The sequence below is a fragment of the Malurus melanocephalus genome, unplaced genomic scaffold, assembly GCF_030028575.1.
Source record: "Malurus melanocephalus ecotype Western Australia unplaced genomic scaffold, MMel_1.1 scaffold_18, whole genome shotgun sequence".
NCBI lineage: Eukaryota > Metazoa > Chordata > Aves > Passeriformes > Maluridae > Malurus > Malurus melanocephalus.
The window spans coordinates 1,628,323-1,651,705 of record NW_026623250.1 but is presented as its reverse complement, the minus strand read 5'-3'; the positions used below and the strand labels follow the sequence as shown (position 1 = coordinate 1,651,705).

The following is a 23,383-nucleotide window of genomic DNA, read 5'->3' as shown; positions in this document are numbered from 1 at the left end:
TCCCTCTGCAGGCCCTAGAAGGCTTAGACTGTAAAAAAATGTGGGTTTTTTTTTTGTTGTTTGGTTTTTTCTTTTTTGTTTCAACTGTCACATTGTGAGTGAATTGGCTAAATTAAAAAGTTGAASCAATCAGTGGAGCAGAAAACTGAAGGGGATTTGTGGGGCCAATAGCTTTAGAAAAGAAGAGAAAGTACAAGGCAGAGAAGGGCCAGACTGAAGCATATGTATGCTGATTGTGCTGTGTTTCACCCTGAGCAGGTGCCCATCAGCAGCAGCACATGCACTGCTGCTCCAGGACAATCACTCATGCTTTCGGAGCTGCACGTAGTTCTAGGGGATGGCTTGTGTCAGGTGGATCAAGGGATTGCTTCTTCATGCTATGGAACATCATTATAGGAGGGTGTAAGATGAGCAGTTACTTTGGACTTGTTTTCTTTAGAAACCTCAGTTCTTGGTACTTTAGGGCAAAGCATGAATGTGAAATCAATGTGACACTTGTGTCTTGATCCTTTTGTGTCAGTGCATGGCTGTCCTGCTCTTCCAGTTGCTCTTCTATACTGTGCATGGTGATAGGACATAAAAAACCTGCAGTGTACTGCTTGCCTTAGAAGAAAAATCCTTATTCCTACTGAAAATTTCCTGGTTTTGTTGTACTCTGTACGTACCAAAGGCTTGCTTCCTTTGGTCTTTCACTGGAGAAGTGAATGCAAAAGCACCTTAACTCAAGCTCAGCAGTCTGTAAACAGCTCTTTCTAAAATAATGGTTTGTGTTGTTCCAGGCAGTTTAATTTTAGTTGGACTGCYACCTAGTTGGTGTCTATAAAAGGTGTATATCAGAACACGGTTTCAAGGTTAAATTTCTGTATTGAGATGTATAGTGTTGTATCAGCCTAGAAGGGGGACAAACAAGCCTTTATGAAGTACACCTCAGGRACCTTTAGCACCTGTGGGAATCTTCTAGTATCGGAGTTTTCTTCTCTCAAGGAGAGACAGTCTAAGTGGTATGTTTTTCCTGAGGTGTTCTATTTACTAACCACTCAATTTTCTGTTTTCAGTTGTGCTTTTCACTTATGTGCTGACTGGCCCATTAGAGCCTCCACTGGTGGGTCAGGTCTGAGCCACTTCACAGTATGTGGCCTGCAATCACCTTCTATTTATCATCTAATTTTTTTTCAACCAGCTTCTTCCTACTTCTGTCTGCATGTCTCAATGCAGGGATAAAAGTAAGTTCTTGAAATTGTTTCCACCAGTTCATAAATGATCACTTGTGTTTGCTTTCTAGGACGAATTCACCAAGCTATGGTGACATCCCTAAATGAAGATAATGAAAGTGTCACTGTTGAATGGATTGAAAATGGGGATACTAAAGGGAAAGAGGTAAGCTTATTTATTTAGAACATTTTTAAACATGTTTAATATGCATGRATATTACTTTGGAATTTGTGCTGCAAACAAAAATGAGATAAATGTTAATTTAGTTGATGGTTCTTTGGTTACAGACTGTTTTGTACAGAAAGTATTGAGCAAATTCTGTTTTCTGTWGTAAATTTGAATTCCTGAGCTCTGTGTCATAGCTTTTAACAATTTCTTTTCATCTATTGATTTTGAACTAGATGRCAAAAGCTGATTTTGTTAACCTATTTTTACAAGTAGAAAAATCAAGCTTTTAAGAGGGAGAATGACACACARTTTAGACAGGATACTAGGAGGAGAGCTAAATCAGAAATCTTGTGTTTGTATTCTTGAGGAATTTAACTGCCAGTTTGTTTGCTTATTCATTTATTCTCAGTAACCATTTTCCAGCCTTGCTTTCTTTAGACCACTGTGTCTTTTTGTATAACACTTGGCTACCCCATCTGCCTTTAAATTTTGGACCGTGTTATCCAGTTTCAGTTTGGATAAGCATGTCAGAAATAATTACACTATACTGGTTTTATGAAAACACAGGAAAAAGAAAAAAAAATCCCATGAGAAAGTCCTGGTGATTTCAGCTGAACTCATTACTCAAGTCACACAGAATCTATACGGCATTGAGGTYCAGCCGAGAGAAATAGAAATCTACAGAGACCAAAGCTCTTAAACATTTTTAGAAAATCTTTTATATAAAAAATACATAAATAAATTTAAAAAAAAATTAATATCCTACCCCTGCTTCCTTACATTTTACAGCAGTTTGAATGACTCTTGATAATACTTTTTAAAAAAAGCATGATAAATTTTACATGGTTTCAGCTCTGGTTTGATTTTTTTGGATCATTGCAATTTGTTTCTTTTGCACTGTCTGGGAAATTTCCCAGAATTGGTATTTCCTTTTTTCATGTTATAGRGTGTCTTGCATATGTTGTAATTGTCAAATTACTATAGTAATACTAGCTACTTTTGTTTCAGTTTAATCACCTTACAAAATTGTACTACATGTCGGTTACTTTTAATTCATCTCTTTACTGAGTGATGTGTTTTCAAATAATACAAGGACCAAAGATTAGTCTTTTTTTAGCAAACAGAAAARAATTCAGATATTTATTGTGAAACATAACAGGAGATATAGTGAGGATTTATACTGTTTTAAGTGTCATTAATGTGTTTTATGCTCTTTTTCACAGATTGATTTAGAGAGCATATTCTCACTTAACCCAGATCTTGCACCTGATGARGATATTGAACCTAGTCCAGAGACATTACCACCACCTGCTTCGTCAGCCAAAGTAAACAAAATTGTGAAGGTTGGTAATATCTATGCAACATGTTCATGGTTACTATACCATAGTTCTGTACATGATGTTATGCTAGAATTTTTTAATTAACTTTTATGTCTGTGGTGCTATTTGATACCTGTGTTCCTTTCTTTTTCCTGTGGCGAATAGGGATTTCTAAATTTTTTTTAAGAACAGGCTTGGCAGAGAGGGAGTTGAGAACTAATATTTTTATAACTAAATAGGCCTCAATGAAAAATACAGAAAAATACAGGTTTTGGAGTTTTCTGAAACAGTACCTACAGTTCAATCAGCTTTCACCCCTTTTCATGGTGGGATTTGGCAGCAATCAGGTCTCTTTTGTTCATGTTTAGGTTTTTTCATTCACTGGAAAGAAGCAGAGATGGGGCTGCAGTTTATGTTTTCAATAAGAAAGACTGTTTTCTTTTGTAGAGTCGACGAACTGTGATACCTTCTAAGAATGACCCTCCTGCCAGAGATAATAGAGGTAAATGCTATCTCTTTCCATTTTAATGGAGTAAAAAATACAGTAACATTTTGACCTCCTGCTTACCTAGTATTCCTTAATAGCTTTGTGTTTCTCATTTGGTATGTATGTCTGTGGCGTTTTAAAGACATGCTATGTAATTCCTAGAATTATTCCTATGTATACTTAGGAATTCATACTGTACAAATAATATTTATATGCGAGTTTAAACAATACAGCATTATGAAAGTTAAACTGAATTAACTGAAGATGCAAAAATTTGAAGCTAATTAATTATGCATTTTCATATATGAGGACTAAGTGTCCTCAGCTTATTTGAATGTTTCAATATACAGTAAGTAGTGCACAAGTTTTTTATCACTCTACAGTTAATAGTGAAATACCTGAAAAAAATTGCTGAAATACTATGAGAGAATAGGTGAAAAGTATGTATTGGATGAATACAGATGTAATGCATCTGTAACATGTGAGAGAATAATTACTGCTTATTGTTTTTCTCTCTCTATGACATGTGAGAGAATAATTACTGCTTATTGTTTTCATTTTCTCTGCTATGTTTAACTTAACTAACTTGTATTGATGATGGTGATGATTCTTCTTCCAAACATTAATCTACTCACGTTACTTCAGACTACATTGCAGTCCATCTGTTTAAACTTGGAAGACATATCTAAGTGATCAGATTCTTCTGGTGAATGACATTTGTCCTCTGCCATTTGTCTCTGGGGGTATTAAGCAGACTGAAAATACAAGAGCAGTTTGGTTTATTTTCCAACCTAATATGGTTTAAATATGAGCTACCTTACTGATGGACTATCCTCACATCCATACATGTTGTCATTTGTAGTAAATGATCTGTTTGGTATGAAATAATCCTGCAACTTGTATTTTAATAAGTACCATGCCACTTACTATTCACTGTTGGTCTAAATGCTTTTCTTTTTTGGCTGAATAATTCATCTTTTCTCAGCACACTGTCTTATTTTTSTGTAGTCAATTTGTGCTATAAGCTAGATCTCCTATGATATGTGGAATTATCTGGGCATTTATCTTGTCTGTCCTGTTCAAAACCTGTTTCTGGAGTTGCTTCCATGTTCCACAGTGAGCTGGCCTTAACTTGGATTGTCATCTCTGGGTTACTGAGCAAAGCTGATACCTTCACTTTTGCACTCTTCTGACTGTGGTAGAAGTATGTGCAGAAAATGGGCCAGCTGAAGCAGACCTGATTGAAGCAACTATTTGAAAAACAATTTAAAACATTCAGCACCATCAGAGAGGCTTTCATGCTCACCACTCCCACTGCATTCAATGGAAAAAGACATCACAGCATCTTCAGAAATTGATGTTCTTAGCACGTATAGAATCAATGCATAAGTTTAGACATATCGATCGTGTCTGTATTCCTTCTGGTATAGAGGCAAAAAGGCTTGTTTCTTGCACTTACAGATTGAGCTGCATCTCACTGGCTATCATTTCTGTTTCTTTGCTCCTCCAGAGATCATAGGCTCCATGGAGTTGGGGCATTTTGTAGAGAATGTGAAACAGTGGGACTTCTTTTCTTACTAGTTTTTTTGGGTGTAATTACAATATAATAAAATAGAAGCACTTCATGCTTCAGGACTGCATATCTCCAAATAGACACTTCTTTCTGTGCACACAGTGAGTTGTACTAATTCTGCAGTATGTGAAAATATGCATGTGCAGCATTGGTAATAAATAATTACATTRTGTTAATGTACAGCACTAGGATAAAAAAATGCATAGTGGATGTTTTTATTAATAGACATTCCATGAATATGGCTCCTTCTTATCCACAGTAAATTTCTGTGTCTGGAAAGGGGCATCATTTTATTTCATCATAACAAAGCATTTTAGAAGTGGGTAGAAAGGTTACTCCTCCATGTCCAGATGAGCTTTATGCTTTTCTGTTGCAGTGGTTGGTTCTGCACGTGCACGACCTACTCAGCTTCCCGAGCAGTCTTCCTCCTCTCAACAGAATGGTAGTGTTTCAGATATATCTCCAGTTCAAGCTGCAAAAAAGGAATTTGGACCCCCTTGTATGTAAACCGTGTATCAAGGACTCATTCATTCTGGGCATTACATGTACATTCTCTTGGATTATGTTTTTATCCATAAATGACAAATGGTCTACATGGCTCATTTGTCTGTGAGCTTCCTTGAGGAGCTTTTTCAGAAAGCTGTGGCTCAACAAATGTTCATTTTCATTGTAATAGTACTAGTATTTGGAATTTGTTTTTCCTTTATTTTCTTCTAACCATGGTGGTGTTGTCTATTTTTTTATTTTTTTTTTTAATTTGTCTGGGCTTACTTTTAATTCAAACCAAGAGATCACATGTATCTGTCCAAATATTTTTTTCAAAGTCATATATTTTTATTTGTGTATATTGTCCCATTCCCATGACTTTTTTTCTAATAAATTTAATGCATTTTAGAAATTTAAATGCCATAATAATTCAATACTAATACTGWTTTGTTAAATAATATAGTTCATAGTTGATGCATTGTAATTATTGATATGTTAATTTAAATTAAGTTTACTGTGTAAATAGTAAAAGTATTTTAAAATCACATATTTTTCTTTAAGCACGTAGAAAATCTAACTGTGTAAAAGAGGTTGAAAAATTGCAAGAGAAGCGTGAAAAAAGAAGGTTACAGCAGCAGGAACTTAGAGAAAAAAGAGCTCAGGTTAGTATTTTTAGCTCAAATGGAAAACATGTCAGCAAGAGAAATTTACAAAATTATTGTGCTTATTCAGTCTTTAATAATTTTTATTAAGTGTGATAATCTTGAAATTCAATGTTTTCTTTCAGTATATATGTTTGACAAATATCTTGGTGTTTGGTAGCCTTGTTCTTGTCACTTCCACTTTAAATGGTTTTCCCCCTCTTTTTCTTCCTACATAAATCATTGCTTTCAATTGTGTCTTGCTGCATGTTCTTCAGAGAACAGCTACTGATGATATCTATTTCTTAGGGAAAAAATATTTTTGACAATAATCAACCTTTTGACTTTTAGAGAGAACTGTTATTCTACAGGAGGTAATACAAAATTATGATAAATTGTTCTTTATGATCTTTGATGCTTTGTAGATGTATTTGAGGCTTAAGTTTTAATAGTAACTTTTAATATTTCTTTCATTAAACTAGTCTATACGTTTATGATTTCATAATGAAAGCATTTTGGCAGCAAGCTGTTAAAAACCTGTGTGAAGGAAATGGTGTTSCTAATCCTTTGAGAAAAATCTCTTAATAGTAAATGATTTTCTGTCAATGATCTGAAAGCTTTAGCAAAACTACAAGGGTTATCTTGCTGGCAGCCCTGGGCATATGTGTTAGTCTCTAAAGAGATAGTACCAATCTGYTGCTGACATGAGAATTACCACTGTCAAGTAAATCATTCATACAATTTACTTTTCATGGTTTAATGTTTCCAAGTTGACCTAAAATCACTTAGTTAAATTTGTGTCTTATAATTTACAGCTGTTTACAGAAAACATAAATATGTCTTATATGTGTGGAATGACCATTTTTGGCTTTATATTAAAATACTTYGAAGTGGTATTATTTGTAAAATTTTCTTTTTACTTCTTCTGTAAACACTCCCTTTGCATCTGAGGCTTAAACTTCTGTATGACGAAGTTGTTGTGAAATCCAGCAATAATTCACCAAGCAATGACTTCTAGTGTGCAAAACCTTTAAATAGGGCTTGAAGAATATTAGGTAAACGTTTTCGCCGTAATAAGCAGTATTATAACATTTCTGAATGTTATAAAGAAACATTTTGTGAAGACTTACTGTCAGCAGTTTTTAGTTGACTGTCATCAGAATGAATGACTTCAAGGTGCAGTACACTTCCGATTACCAGCRCACTTTTTTTCTGAGGCGAGGATTGGTTGTGTCACAGGTACAAAGAATAAAATGTCTCCSTTTCAGCTTAGTRAACTCGATGCAGTGCTTYTGAGAGGCCCTACACTGTGTCCACAGCCAGCTGTGCTGCAGAAGTTTTATATTATGTGGGGATAGCTGTGCAAAACTTGGTAAGGTCTGAGCACCAGAGCTGGCTGTTTGGCATCAGCAGTGTGTCCTAAAGTGTCATAAAACAGGTATTTGCAGGGAGTCGTGATGGGAAGGTTGTTTAATCTGTTCTGCAGAGAGCAGAGTAGGCTCAGGCTCAGCTTAGTGGTGCTCTGTGTGTGGCCTCTTACATATCCATTCAGTCTGGTACTGATGGCTCCAGGTTTAAGGATGCATTGTCTTCTGAGCCTGTATCTTGGGGTCAGCAGTCCTGTGTTGGCTGCCTTGCTGGTGGGGTGGAGTGAGGACCAAAGRAGGACTCTGCTGTGTAGGTGCTGCTTGAGAATAGCTAAAAATCCATTTATCATTCAACTCTCTTTCCAGCACAAATCCAAAACAGAGCTGCATACCACATTGTTATATGGACAAAATTAGCTCCATCCGMGCCAAAACCACCACAGCCTGGATGTAGACTACTTGGTATCCTTGGAATTGCTTCTGCTTTGCTGGGGGTCTGGGACTCTTGAAGAATTTGTAATGCATCCAAATATATGTACAAATTAACAGAGGACCTGGAGTAGGACCAAGCTACTTTAGCTGATTCGTATCCAGCAGGATTGTGTTTCGAGTAGCTGTTGTTCATGTGCTGTCCTCTTTGGTGTGTGTTGCACCTGTGTAGTGGAGTATCTCTGCATCTGTCAGGGTGCCATAACTCAGATTAAAAAGTTGTGTGTTTCTTTACTGTGAAGGTTCTGGCAAAGGCAGGAGTAATTCCTCAGACTTGAGTAGACTGTTAATGAATCCTCAATTAAAAAGATGACATAGGAAGCATATAATTGGTTCCTTTATGGTCAGAGTGGAAGAAGACATTAAGCTTAGATAAACTTGCAAGAGACATTCCTGGCGTTTTGCAGGAAAAAAAAAAAAAAAAAGATTTCACTTAATGTGTATTTTTCTTATAGATAATTATTTTAGGCCTTTTCCGGAAAGAAAAAGTATAGTAAAGATTCTGTTCTTTCCCTTTTCCCTAGGATGTTGATGCTACAAACCCAAATTATGAAATTATGTGTATGATAAGAGATTTCAGGGGAAGTCTGGATTATAGACCATTGACAACTGCAGATCCTGTAAGTATGCCAGCAACATCAAAATGTGTTAGCCTTCTGTGATTTYGTTATGTATTTTCATTTTTTCCCAATGTATACTTCTATCTGTAAATGTGAAAATAGGTATTTTAATATATATTAGTATTCAGTATAACATGGGTTTATTTTTCCARTATTTTTTTTAATATTGAAATGAGTAGGTTTTGGAAGTCCTAGTTTACTGAACTATTGTTAAATTATTTCAATATATTTTTACTATTAAATAAAGCCAATATGTGTTAAGTAGTCACTCAGCTTTTATGTGGTAAACTTTCCTAGGATGCTACAGGATGTGCCCACAAAACCATTATTTCAAAAACCCTGTTTAGTGTAATGATTAATATTTGATCTTTGAAGGTCATATGRGCTTTTGGTTTGCAGACAAGTCAGAGGAGCAGAATCTTTAAATGATGAGGGCTGTCAGATTTTATGGAAATCAGAGAATGTCCCAATTTCTGTCAATAGCACATCTACCCTGTTAAAGCTGGATTTGCTTGCAATAGTCCAATAGTACCTGTTGGTCTGTAGGATTAGATCACTGTCTGCAGGCAGTTTTGTTAATGTATGGTTCTTCTTTTTGGGTTTCTTGGCAACTGTGCAGACACAAGGGACTTTTACATGTTCACGTGACACACTGTCCTGGAAATTTCTCTTTGGCTAACTGATTTGTTACTCAATTCAAAAAGAGAAGTCAAATGAAGTTAAATATTTTGTAACTGGAATTGGGGCATAGTTCACTGACAGATTTTCCTCTGCAGATTGATGAGCACAGGATTTGTGTTTGTGTACGGAAACGACCACTCAATAAAAAAGGTATGATCATTAAATATTTCCATTTATTTATCTGGAAAGCTACTTCTGATAGTAACATTTTTTGTGTTAAGTACTCTAGAAATCCTGATCAATGGTGAAACTTTTATATTAGACAAATTGTGTGACAGACCTAGAACATTCAAAGACTTGTCATAATCTGGGTGGAGATGGGGAGAAAGGTAGCTTAACTGCCACGATTTTGTGTATTAGGAACTGAGGCACCGGGAGAGTGCAGTTTTTTCCCAAGGTCATCTAGGATGTATTTAGTTGATCTGAAAATTAATTATAATGTAATTTCTACAATATTCTTACACTGCGTTAAGGTCACTGTTATTTTAAAGTGTCCTTCAAGTGATTTGAGCAGAGAGTTACACARTGAGAACTTTTATGCATGCTTTTGTAATGTATTTTCATACTTTCAAGTGATCTTGACTCAGACATCAAGGGAGTGTCTTATGACACAGTAGGTGCCTAAACATGTCTGAGACATCCTCCAGGGCTAGTGGCTTACAGAAAAACAGAAGACTTGTACACACTGGACTTGCTGCTTAGGGCTGGCCAAATTACCCTAGAGCGTATCAAATGCCACTGAAAAACTGTTAGTTACTAAAAGTACTYCCTAACATCACATTTTTAATGTGATGGTGTTGCAACTATTTTTCTTACTGCCTGCTCACTAGACTGGAGCCTGTATTCAAAAAAAGCTGAACAAAACCAAACAACAAAAACTGTACAACTTTCAACTCCAGTTAAATCTCGATCTTCCTAGGAACTTCTTTGCTTTCAGCAGGAATTTGGGAACAAAAATACTGCTGAATTGCAGCCTKTCTGAATTCAGTGCTGCAAGTTGTTTCTTTCCTTCTCTTTGTCTTATATTCTGTTCTGCTGAAGGACTTGAAAGAGCATCAGTGTGATGCTGAAGCAACATGGGATGCCATTTATTATTTTTGTACTGTCAGAACTACACATTTRGGATTATCTGAAGCATATCCAGAGGAAAATGGGAGAAATGTTTTCCCTTTCCCATACATATGTTGATGCCAGTATACACTTAGGTTTTGTCTTATTTTTCCCTTTCATATTGCTGCTTTTTTTCTTCTTTAATTTTACTGTTGGGGGAAAATACCACCTTCTACCTGTAGTGAAGGTGGACAAAGTGGAATTGCAGTAAATGWAAACAAGTTGTTATGGGATGTGAATTGGGATTCAGAAGTATGATTTGATGTTGTGAAAGTTGCATGTCTTAGGTATTAGTGGTTGAGAGCTATTAAAAAAGTAGATCAGAGTTGATTGTGGGAAGTTGAATGTCAAAAGTAAAAATGAGGTTGATACTAAAGCCATTTTTAATTTTTAAGAATAAACTGTAGTMAAAAAGTGTTAACTAAATAATCCATGCACGGGATGGTAATCCAGTACCCACATGATATAATGCCTGAAAATTCTCAGTTCATATGAAACAGTTATTTCTCATAAAATTKTAGAAAAGTATAGAAAAATTAAAGATACTAGATTGCAACCTGATGAACAGAAGAAATGAAATTAATTTCTTTTGTCATCTCACAAACACAGAATTATCACCAAAAACATTAGATATTTTTAGTATCTATTGTTTCATGGATTGACATCTCAGGAACTAGGTGTTCACAGCGACACTTTAGATTTTAGTTCAGTGACATGTATTTATAGTTAAGAAATGTATGGTGGGTTTCAGAGACACTATTCCTAATTTTCATGAGCAAGGAATGCAGGCTTTCATAGCAAATAACTGGGAGGAAGTCAATGTTTTATTCCAAACAATTTAAAAATAAATCCTTTTCTGACTGGTTAAACAAAAAAGATTTTGCTGCAAAGAATTGTCCCTCATACATTTATTTTTSTCACTCTTCCTTACTTTCTCTCTGTGATTACTGCAGAGTAATTCTATTTTATTTTTATTGCAGTGAAGTTGAAAAATTGATTATGCAGTGACTGAAATGTGTGTTTCTATTGGTGTGTAATGTAATGCAATGGTAACCACTGTACTATTTGATCATGAAAAGGTTGTTGACTCATGAAAAGGTTTCTCTTTGGTTGTATAAAGTCACATAAAATTCTTGAACTGCATGCCTTAAGAAATTTTACATAGAAATGCAAGTAGGACRCATTAGTGAGTACTGACTACACACAAAGGGTCTTTATTTTTGTGCATGTTATGGATCACCGGGTTCTCTGATTGCTAACTCATATACCATACAAGAATTAGTAGTAAATTGCAGTGCTGTATAGTAATTAGAATCTGGGATCTCACTGTTAAAGTCACAGTGATAGGAAGGATCATTATAATTTTCAGCTTTTTCTACTTACAAGGTAATTTTAGAAAGGATTTTACTTTAAAGGATATGCACTGTAGTTTCCAGGAGGAATACACAAATGGAAATATCTGTGAGGAATGAAAGCAAAATATTTCTTTTTAAAAGCTGTGAACATATGACTGTAATTTTAAGGATTTAAAGAAAATACGAAATTTGAAAATAAAATGTATTATCATGAGGATGTTAATTTCTTTGTGTTTTCAAGTTTGACAGYCTAAGCAGTATAGGTCTAGCATCTAGTTTCTTCACTACAGAAGATATTTATAAAAACTCAACAGATATGGTRGTAAGCTGCAGAAGACTATAGAATTGCTGAGGAAAAAGATCTCAAATCCATGAAAAGTGTTATAGAAGATGTAACAAGTTACGATGATAGTGCTGTAATTAATCTGTTGATCTTGGTTTTACTAAATGGTTTGTACCTCTCTTTAACTTCTAGCAATTGGTAGGATAGCATAACTAGACTTCCAAAATAAAATCTCTTGCTTAGCAGATTACTATCTAGACATCAGAAGCCCAAATCCATTGCAGTGTTGTTACTTGGAGGAGCTGTGTTATCTGAGATGTTATAAGAGTGTAAATAATGGGAAAATGTAAAAAATAATGATGTGTCGTTAGTTAAATATATATTTCACTTATTTTATAGAAACTTTAATGAAAGACCTTGATGTAATAACAATTCCTAGTAAAGATGTTGTGATGGTACATGAACCAAAACAAAAGGTGGATTTAACAAGGTACCTAGAAAACCAAACTTTTCGTTTTGATTATGCCTTTGATGACACGGCTCCTAATGAAATGGTTTACAGGTATGTGTATATGCTTTTTTTTGGTGAATCCTTTTTCTCGTGTTTTTTCCATGCTAATAACTGTTACACTTGCCTTGGTTGTAGTTTTTATTCCTGTTCTCCGTGTTACCAGATGGTATATTGCTACCTCCATTCTTTTACCTGTTTACTTTTGTTTTAAATCATTATCCCTAATTCTTCACCTGCAATGTCATCTTCACCTCTGTTGACTTCACTCCTGCTCCCAGTCCTCCTCAAAGCCCTGCTGCTTTCGAGGCTGTAGCAAGTATTGACTGCCTCCTCAGCTCCTGGTTACTTGAGCCACGCAATTAGTTCTCCATTTGCTTCTGGGTTATTGTCTTACTATTAGTGTATKTGCAGCACCTGAGAAACTTGAGTCATGGCTTGTGGTCATCAGGAAACGTGGAAGAAAAGGAGAGCCCTAGCACCAAAGAGCTTGTAGTTTGAATGTAGGATAATTAGGAGATGGAAACAAATCAGCAGAGGGCAAAAAAAGACTGCAAATAAAGTGGGAGTTTATATWGCAGTATTGCTGAGATACCTGAGCTAAGTTATCTTCTGGAAGCAATCTGGCTGATGTAGCATGGAAATGTATGGACCTAAGTTATCTTGCTGAAAATGCCAAATCTTTGTAATTTCAAAACCAACAGCAACAAAAACACACATCCACTTCAGGGCCCAAGGTGTTTTGTATCTCCATTTTCTCTTCTTTGCTCTTCTGTTTCACTTGCACTGTTGGTACAGAGTAATTCACACTGCACTTTTAAAGGCTCATTTAGAAGTAGCTATTTGCCTTGAACAGGTAGCTAAATGAAGCACATAGAGTAATGGGCAAGGTTAGACACCATAATATAATCTTGGTCAGAATCTTAGTATACAGTCTAAATATTGTGAAGTTTTTTTGCAGGGAATATTGATTTAAAGAGGGAATTGGTGAAGGTAACTTTTCTTATCCTTGGGAGGTGCTTCCTACCCTTTAAGGAGCCTTAAAGGGTATTGACAGAAATATCTTAATTTTTGTTTTTGATCTACAACAAAGTGAAAGCTAGGATCATGAGCTGATTGATAGTAGATAATTAGTGGATAAAAAACCATAGTAAAAGAATTCTTAAAAGGCTGTGAAAATAAAATCTTTTGTCTTATGCTTGTTGTAACTAAAGAAGGGGGCRGAAGGAAAATCTTTCAACATGGGCAGTAACAAAAGAGTTCTAAGCAGCAAGGCTGTGTCCTTGGAGATTTCTGTTTCTGCTGGTTGTCTGCTGGTAGCACCTTTCCCTTCCTCGATACCAAAGAGCTATGGGACAGCCAGCAGGCTGATCATGCATCAAATAATTCTCTTGTTTGACAATCAGTTCTTGCAATCTCCATCCTTCCTTTTATKTATCTATGTGAACACAGTTTAAATGTGAGGGGTGTTTTTTTTTATTTTATTAGTTATGTAATACATCAGTGGAAATACAGGAAAATATTTTAGGATTATTGTATTCATGCTGAAACAGTAAGTCTCTTTCTCCTTTTAYCTCATATGGCACAAAATTGATTATTACTTGAAGGGCAATCTGCTTTAAAGTCCCCGTAATAACATAAGTAAGAGCAAGATAGGTATGTCCCTCATCAGAGTCATAATGAGGAAAAGAATATTGTGTCAAGATGCTCCAATTTTCTCCAGTACGCTAAAATTACTGTATGCCTAAACAAAAAAACTGCTGTTAGAAAAGTGCTACTGTACTATCATTACTGCTACTGCTAGTGCCACCAGTATTACTACTACCATTACTATTACCATTATTACTACTGTTATTATTTTGSTTAACTTGTATTTTAAGTATTTTTAATCCATGAACGCAACACTGAGTTGTAAGTTTTTGTTAATATTTAAAAGCACTCACTACTTGAAATAGGTATGCCTTCAGAGTTTTAAAGGAGAACCAGTTTACATTTCTGAAAGATGAAGATTGCAAATAGAAGTTCTAGTAAAGTTGGACTCTTTTCATATAGTATCTTTAGCAGTTGTGTAATCCTTTATTTTTCAGATATTTTGGTATTTTGTGTTACTTTAAAATAGATACATTTAAGTCCCTTTTTAATAGATCAGCAAAATAAATAGTTTCAAATTCAATAAGGCAAAAGTAATGGAATGTGCTTCTAAGCAGGATAGACTTGGTGAATTTTTAAATTTTATATATACAAAGAACAAACATCAAAATATGGAAATAGTCTCCTGAGAAGACAGGAGGTATATACTTAAAAGAAGCAAGGAAAGAAAGAGTAAGGCTATTCAGGAATCATCTGGTGTATTCTTGATGAAAAYTCATGATTCAGCTAGATGTGGATTCCTTACATAATTCTGGGTTGCTGCTGAATGGCTCAGTGTTGCACATATTACTTTGGTAAGTGATCCTATGTTTGAAAGTGGAGTGAGAGAAGGTTGTAACATCTCAGTGTTTCTAGAATAATTTTTTTCCTTTATTGGTCACTTATAGGTAATTTATGTGTAAGCTACTGGAAAAAGTTTAGAAAGACAGACTTTTGCAGTGAGGCTCATCTCCATATGTAACTCCATTAGTTTATCCTTTGATTTTGTAGTTTACAATGAAATAATGGTGATAAGCAGCTGAAGTAGGAACAATAACTGTGTTTCTTAAAGTAAAAATTAGTTCTCTAAAACAAGAAATGATACTGCAGATACTATTTTTGACACAGCATATAGTACCTCAGGGCTAACTAGATTTTTCATGCTTAAGAGCCTGGGTATCCATTTTCTTGAGACATTTTTAAGGTATGTTCTCAAAAATTGAGATGTGCAATGTTGTTTTGACCACTTGTCTTTCAAATTTAAACTTGGAGGTTGATTTGAGGAGAAAAAAAAAACTACAACAGAATTTTTGTGTTGGCAAAACTCCTGCTACACTGTCCTACTTCACTATCTTTTATTTTGGCATCTTTAGGGAGCTCCATGTAGAACATGATGGGGTGTTGGATTGTTTAAACAAGGACATCTTCTTCTTAGGGTTTAAAGGAGGATAATATTGTTGTAAAACAAATGGGAGAGACCTCATCGCTTTTGATGGTTTGGAAAGTTTTAATAACTCAGAGCTAGTAGTCTCCGTCAGAAATCAGTGTATAAATGTCCTTTGACCTCTCAAAGTATAGGACAAATTTTGTCACTTCTGGCCTTAACATTTTAATTTTCCTTGTTGTAGTGGCATATTAAAATACTTCCGTTTCTTAAGTATTGTTTTTTTTGCATTTAAGGTTTACAGCTCGACCATTAGTGGAGACCATATTTGAAAGGGGAATGGCCACTTGTTTTGCATATGGACAAACGGGCAGTGGAAAAACCCATGTAAGTAGTTCTCCCACAAGTTCACAATACTCTTGTTACATGTGACACACTTAGATGAGTTCTAATAAGTAAGAAATATGTAAACTACAGTTCTGTGATTTTTATGGTGCTTTTTTCTTTCTTCTTTTTTTTTTTTAATTAGACTATGGGTGGTGACTTTTCAGGAAAGAACCAAGATTGTTCTAAAGGCATATATGCACTTGCAGGTAAGACTTCATTGATCAGTTGGTTTTTTGCAGATCAGTTGAGATCAAGAAATTTTCTACTTTTTGTCACTGAAACATAGCAGTTTACGTATTTTGCATTACAGTGGAGCTTTGGTAACATCAAAAGGTGTTCCTAGATGTGTAYCCTTTAACAGTGATGTAAATATAGATTACGTAAAAAAATGCAATAACAGATGATGGAAGTTTATAATTTTAGTGTCATCTGCATTTCCCACTATAGTGTGGCAGTTTAGACTGTGTTGTTTTAGACTCGGTTAACTGACCCTATCTGTTATTCTTGCATAATATGAGGTGCTGTAAAATTGAATGTTACACATGAATGAATCTGCACTGAAATGAAAACACATGATGAGATTTCTTTTTATTCTGGAAATGTATTCACAGCTCGAGATGTCTTTTTAATGCTAAAGAAGCCAAACTATAAGAAGTTAGAACTTCAAGTATATGCAACATTTTTTGAGATCTACAGTGGTAAGGTAAATACCTGGTCTTTCTCTGAGAAAGAGGGAATTTCTCATACACAAACAAAATTTTGAGCTTGTCACATAAAACATTTTTTTTCTCTTTGTATTAAAAGCTATATTTCAAAGAATTCTTTCTATTTCCCTTCCAATCAWGTTTTTCTATTGAATGTTTTGCATTATTTTACACGGAATTTGAAACAGGAATTTTTTTAATGCTCCTGTTTAACTGTTCTGTTTTCCTTCTTCCCAAAGGTTTTTGACTTGTTGAACAGGAAGACAAAATTAAGAGTATTAGAAGACGGTAAACAGCAAGTCCAGGTAGTGGGGTTACAGGAGCGTGAAGTCAAATGTGTGGAAGATGTTCTTAAGCTTATTGAAGTAGGCAACAGCTGCAGGTATGTTCCATAGCTTACACCAGTTTTTCATGGCATGTTAAAATATCAGAACAAGATTTTTTGGGGGTATGTTTGTAATGCCTTTTAATATGCAATGATTTTTTTATGCTGTCTGCAAGTAAGGAATCTACCTACATTTTAAATAAAGACATTTAGAGTTTTTCTGTCTCCTAGAGAGAAATAACTGATTTTTCAGGAGGATGTGAATTGCATACATTATGTAAGCAGCTTACTGAGTTAAATGCAATTCATTTAAAAACTGGAATGCTGCCAGGTTCTTCATCTCTGAAAGGCCTTGATGCATACTGGCAGAGGTTAAGCATTTTTTTMAAGACTTCAGCTTGTTTTTAAAATTAGCTTTGAACATGACTGCTGCATGATCAGATGAAAGTGCCATCAGCATTTTTTGTGTAAGCTCTCTGATAATCTGAAATATATGAAGATCTGATTTTAAAAGGGAGGCAAAATGTTGCTAATCTTCCACTTCCATTCGAAGCTATGGAAAAAGAGTGATAATTGTACTGTGTATATCCAATTATTAGGCTTTTACATCTAGTGTCCCCAAGAGTGTTAGAAATGCTGTCAGCACATAAGAAAATGCAGGAACCAGCCCTGAAAAACCTGTCATTGTTAGGTTARTGTTTAACGTGTGTGGTCCTCTACCCATTAATGTCTTTCTCTGCTCTTCTCTTATTTAAAGGACATCTGGCCAGACATCTGCAAATGCACACTCATCTCGAAGCCATGCAGTGTTTCAGATTATTCTCAGAAGGAAAGGGAAATTGCATGGTAAATTTTCTCTGATTGATTTGGCTGGCAATGAAAGAGGAGCAGATACTTCAAGTGCCGATAGGCAGACACGACTGGAAGGTGCAGAAATTAACAAGAGCCTTTTAGCACTTAAGGTAACTGATATGTTTCTATCGCTTTTGAGTAGGTGGAAGCCTACTTACAATAGAAGTGACTAGAAAAATTAGTGTTTGTGCAGGCATTGCTTGTCTGCATTGTCTGCTGTTGTGACAGATAGAACAATGTATTGATTTTTCCTCTAAATCCCTGAGACACCTRCTAAGTCCCAAGTAGAAACAATGCATGTAACTTGCATGTAACTTACATGTAGTTTTTGTAAAACAAAACCAGAAACGACCAACCAACCAACTGAAAAACAAAAAAAAAAACCCTCAAACAAGCAAAAGCAAAAAACCAACTTCACGAAAAGTCCCCAGAGGCTGACTTTGCAGACATTTCTGATATATATCTAAAATAGGAAGTCAAGTGATTTACTTTGGCACTCAAGATATGAAACACTAATAGGAAACATTCTTACTGATTTCACTCTTTCTTTCAATTAAAAATAAAATTACATTTACAACATACTCTACTGCTGTTAATATATTGACTAAAGCCAAACAACAGCAACATGTTCAGAAAAAAATAGCAAAAAATTAAAGCAAACCTTSAAAGTTGATATCCGCTTCTGACAGCTCTTCTTCATAGCAAATTGCCTGATACAGTCACTTTACAGATTTTCACGCATCAATCCAGGACRTATAAACAAAGCTAAAAAATACTACTTAAATATTCATACACTTTTTTACTTTGATGTTTTATAGTGTTTCAAAAGAGGTTCGGTCAGAACTGGGAAAATAATTTTTTTATTTCAAACTGGAGGAACAGTAGTTTTGAATGTCTCTGGTTTTTGTTAGTTTTGCTTAGGTTTACTGCTCTCAGAATCATCACTGGTTTTATATAAAGAATCTGAACCCCAAAATCACTGCAATTGTTTTTCTATTCCCAGTATAAACTTGGGAGAAGACTGGCATCTGACGAAATAGATTTCACTACACACCACAACAATGTAATATATACGGTGTCTTTACAAAATTGTATGGGATGTTGAAAAATTGGAAGCAGCAGTTCCAAAACTGTGGTTTATTCTGTTTTAGCATCAAAGTAAGCAATGCAGGGAACATGGGGTTGATATTACTACCCATTTCCAAATGTGATTGAACAAAGCTGTTTTGTTTTGGGGGTTTGGTTGGTTTTTTTATCAGTTTATTTATTTTGTGCTGGACAGTGCTCATACAACACATTTGGTTCATTTTTATACAACTTGTCTTTTTAATTATAGCAAAGGGTCCCGCAATGCTGCTGTACTGGTGATTTTCATCCAAATTGTATGGGGAAGGAGGAAATAAAAATAAATTGAGGTCTTGCAGAGGTCTGTAAGGTGGTACAAAAAGCTAGAGTTTCTCAGTTATATGTTTTCCATTTTTCATCTTTCCCCAAAAAYGTTACACAGCCTTTTCCATTGGTGTTCAGGAGCCATGAAGTTACTTTCAAGTTCCAATTAAACTAGTATGTTCTGATAAGTRGTCTTTGTTGCTTATCCAAGATTTGCTCATTCCATTTGGCTGTCAGACCTCTCTTAACCTGTTCAGGATTTTGGCATGGGAAGTTGTTTCTGTAATGTCTCTACATGGAAGTGGTGTCATTTTGTTACCTGGTTTTTAGAGCTGTAATGAAAACCAAAAGTAATTTAAAACTCCGTTAATTTAGAAGCTGATGGTGTCCTTCTATAATCTTTCACTAATAAGGAGATAACCCAATTCTAATTTTTCATGAGTAAGCAAACTAAAAATCATTATAGTAAATTAAAATATCTTAATTAAACTTGCTGATTGCCATATCTGTAATTCAACATAGTATATGTCTGCAGCTGGAGAATTRGTTGAACTTCTGTAAAATTATTCATGTAACACAAAGGCAATTCCATCTAGTAGTGCAGGTGAAAACAAAGCTGTAATTTGAAAAAAACATTTGACATACGGTTGGTTGTAGAAGTTCTGTGTGTAGATATGTTTAAAGTTCACCAAGGAGGCCTTGCATCTGAAGAAATGTCTGTTAAGGCAAAGGCAGAATCTGGAATCAGCAGTCAAAATATTATGACAACAACAATGCAAAAATTTAAAATTAAAATTTCTTTGGAAAAGAAGTAACTTACTTGATGATGTTAGAGCACTGAGAGGACAGAAGTGATGGTTAGATAAATGGTATCTTGGTTTGTGCTGTTGTATTTAGTTGCTGCTGTAATGTCAGATACAATTTCATAATTACATYGGTACGGTATTGCTTATTGGAACCCAGTCAATGGCAAACATTAGTGTAGCACCATGCCTCTGTGAATGAAAGTGAAGATCTTACCCGTTTTTCACAAAATAAGTATTTTAAAACAGGGAATGACTTTATGTTTCCAAGTGTCTTCCAATGCTGAGTACGTCAACAGAGACCTGTGCCTACTAGATTTGTGACTTGTGGAAGCTTTAGAAAGTTTGTTTCCTTCTGAACTGTAAAGAAAGACAATGGGAAAGTCAGAATCAAAGCCACTGCTTTTAATTGACACAGTTAAACCATATCCCTGTCCATACTGCTGCTGCTGGCAGAGGTTGTAGGTCATTCAGGCTTTTGTAGCTGATAATCAGGAATAATTGTTAACCGGAACATTTAATATCAACACTTTAGTTTTGCTGTTGGGTACAAAAGGTATAAACAATTTGGATGACATTGAGGCAGTTTTTAAGCTTCAAATCCTTTTAAAATTCCTTCCTCTCTACTGAYCTTAATGAGAGGTAGAAGCCTCATGCTTATTGAATCCAAGGTTTAGTAAATTTTGACTATATTTTAGGGGAGAGCATCAAATAAAGAACATGTATTTTCTGATTCTGAGTTGCATTTTTWTTATGTTTATTTAACCCATGATAAAGATTTTCTTTTTTCTTTCAGGAGTGCATTAGAGCCTTAGGCCGAAAYAAGCCTCACACACCCTTCAGAGCAAGTAAACTTACTCAGGTGCTAAGAGATTCATTCATTGGAGAAAACTCACGTACCTGTATGGTAAGTTGATTTAGTTAAGTGTTCTAGCAATTTCAAAGAGAAAAGGTGCTGCAAGTTTAGACTTTTAATGTTTAAAATTGGTTGCTTGCTACCAGCAGTGTGTTGGACTTAGATTTATTCACTAACTGAAATTGATTGTAGAATGAGATTTCAACAGAGTCATTTCTCAATGGTTTAGGTTGAATATTAGGAGAAATATCTTCACCAAAGGGGTTGTCAAGTACTGAAATAGGCTGCTCAGGGAAGTGGTCTTTTCATCATCCCTAGATAGTTAAAAAATGTGTAGATGTGGTTCTTAGGGACATGGCGGTGGGCTTGGGTAGGTTAATGGTTGGACTAAATGATTTTAACGGTCTTTTCCAACTGAAATGATTCTATGATTCTGTGACTTTAGATAGCTTGTTCTTTCTCAYTTTTTGATTGACCTTTTTTTATTGCTTGTTACAGTTTTCTAGCTAGGCAGGCAGCTAGAAACACTTGTAACTTAAAAGGTTTGTTTGTTTGTTTTGAAGACTGTTTAAATTATAAGAGTCTTGTTTGTTTTGCACAATTTTTGAAAAGATGGTGTAGAATAGAAATACAGTGATAAGTTATGATCTTTAAATGACAAAGATTAAATTAAAAGTTGATATCAAGGATATCAGAATATTCCTTAGGCTGTTGAGGGGGAGGTTATTGGGATAGATAAGATGAATAACTGTTGTAAATAAATACATAGAAGATGTAAGTATATATAAATGTAGGATATAAAATAGAATATAAATCAAAATTATTGTAAATATTATAAATTATTGTTAACTATTACAAATATGTAAGTGTATATAAATATGTAAGTAGTTGTTGAATAGCTCTTAATGTGCATTCCCACCAGTCTGTCTGTGAAAAAYACAATTCCTCTTCCAGATGGTAGAAAAGAACAGATAAAAGTCCTGATGTCCAGTTGTTTCATTTGTGCATCCTTAACACTTTTCCTTATGAGATTGGGAACTCATTGCAGTGCACACCGATTACTAGGCTAATTTGTGTTGGTTATTTTTAACAGACTCCTTTGAATTATCTAGTGTAGAGGCCAGAGAAGTCTGCTGACCACAATGTGAAAACCATGGTCTTAGGGTAGCTTAGTCTTCTCTTTAGCTGTTAGGTATGATTCTAATTTTAAAATGGTGGTAAAGTAGAATTTTTATTAACCTTTTTCCTCCAGTTCTGATACAATGACAGGATAGTTTTCTTTCCCACTGAGACATACCTGACCAAGCTGAAGATGCCCCTGTTCACTGCGCGGGGGTTGAACTAAATGACCTTTAAATGTCTCTTCCAACTCAAATCATTCYATGATTCTACAACTTCATAAATTTTATGCAGGATTAGAAAGCTAGATGGTGCAATTCTAGCAGGTGTATCCACGCTGCTGAGAGAGATTTGAAAAATAAGCCTGTTGGAAGTTAAAGTCTGCCTTTTGAATAATTAACATTTGTGAATATTTCATTAAATTCCTAATTAAGAAAAAGAATCCCCTCTGAAAGTGGAAATGTSCCTGCATCATTGTTTTAATTGTCTCATTCACATAACTACAGTCTCTTCAGAATTWAACTGAAGAAACCCCTTTCAGGATAAGGTACTGCCTTCAAATTCATTCTTCTATTTTTCTTAGTAGTAGGACCATTTGTGACATTCTGGTTTTAGTGTTTGTTTACATGATTTTTTAATTAAGAATTTAATCAGCAGGGTTACATCTCAAGATACTGTCGTGGTTTAATCCCAGCCAGCAGCTGAGGAATTTCTCAACAAGATTTGATCTAATGTTCAAATGTGCTGTTTGAGTAAAACATTTTGCAACTATGTGGTGCTTTTCAGTATGGAATGCTTATAARATGATGTGGTAAAATCTTGTGATTTTTAACTTGCTAGGAGATTCCTGAAATACTARATACCTACTACATGTTTTACACTTGCTTTTTGAAATACAGATGTCTAAGGAGGATACTTGAGTAAAATTTATTGGGTAGTTTGTCTCCTTCAAAAGAAATGAAACTTGCAGTCAGCATAAACAGCTGTTTTTAAATTTTATCGATCATTTCAATTTTACTGTTCTTATTCTTAAACAGTTTGAGAAACCATTTAAAGTTAYTTTTGAAGAGTTGAATCACAGGATAATGTATCATAATTTGTAAGTTGAAGTGTGACTAAATAGAATAGTTTCATTTTTTGACCAGTGCTGTTCCTTAACATGTTGCATCCTTGATATGGCACAGTCATAGGTCATGTGTCAGACCTCCAGGGTGGGAGTAGGAACCTCCAGACTTCCATATACGAACAGGGCCAATGATCACATTGTGATGGCTTATAAGTAGTGTAGACACATTCAAAATARGGAGAATGGTAATTACAGGTTTTAAAAGTACTCCTGTCCATAAGCAGTGCAGCTTTTTCCTGTCCTCATTTGGAATGAGGAAGTGAGTGACAGAGAGATCAGAATCCTCCTGTCCTGTCTGGTCTGGGCTTGTTGGGGGGCATGAGGAGAGGTCATACACCAAGACTTGTGCACAAGTTTGTGTACCTGGAACAGGGTATCCATGCAGACCATGGCACCTTCAGTGACACTTCCCCAGAGTAGCTGGGCTATTTGAAATGTTGAAGCAGTCTSCTAGTGTTACAGCAGTGGTTGTAAATAGGTAAAGCAAAAGTTACACACGTGAAGCAAAGA

The 23,383-nt window shown here is 35.1% G+C and overlaps 1 protein-coding gene across 4 annotated transcripts in view; it reads left to right on the top strand.

The window, feature by feature from the left end:
• The first annotated feature begins 1,264 nt into the window (after positions 1–1,264).
• KIF2A (kinesin family member 2A) overlaps positions 1,265–23,383 on the top strand; it is a 33,838-nt gene continuing 11,719 nt past the window's right edge. For 2 of the 4 annotated variants that reach the window (XM_057389645.1, XM_057389642.1), the window contains exons 1-14: positions 1,265–1,377; positions 2,604–2,723; positions 3,147–3,201; positions 5,136–5,258; positions 5,807–5,907; positions 8,267–8,362; positions 9,139–9,193; positions 12,191–12,353; positions 15,609–15,699; positions 15,842–15,905; positions 16,311–16,402; positions 16,643–16,785; positions 17,486–17,690; positions 20,569–20,679. In XM_057389645.1, coding sequence (XP_057245628.1) covers positions 1,300–1,377; positions 2,604–2,723; positions 3,147–3,201; positions 5,136–5,258; positions 5,807–5,907; positions 8,267–8,362; positions 9,139–9,193; positions 12,191–12,353; positions 15,609–15,699; positions 15,842–15,905; positions 16,311–16,402; positions 16,643–16,785; positions 17,486–17,690; positions 20,569–20,679 — 1,497 coding nt within the window. In that variant the 5' untranslated portion in view covers positions 1,265–1,299. The remainder of the gene's footprint in view (positions 1,378–2,603; positions 2,724–3,146; positions 3,202–5,135; positions 5,259–5,806; positions 5,908–8,266; positions 8,363–9,138; positions 9,194–12,190; positions 12,354–15,608; positions 15,700–15,841; positions 15,906–16,310; positions 16,403–16,642; positions 16,786–17,485; positions 17,691–20,568; positions 20,680–23,383) is intronic. The other 2 variants (XM_057389643.1, XM_057389644.1) reach the window with 2 other exon arrangements.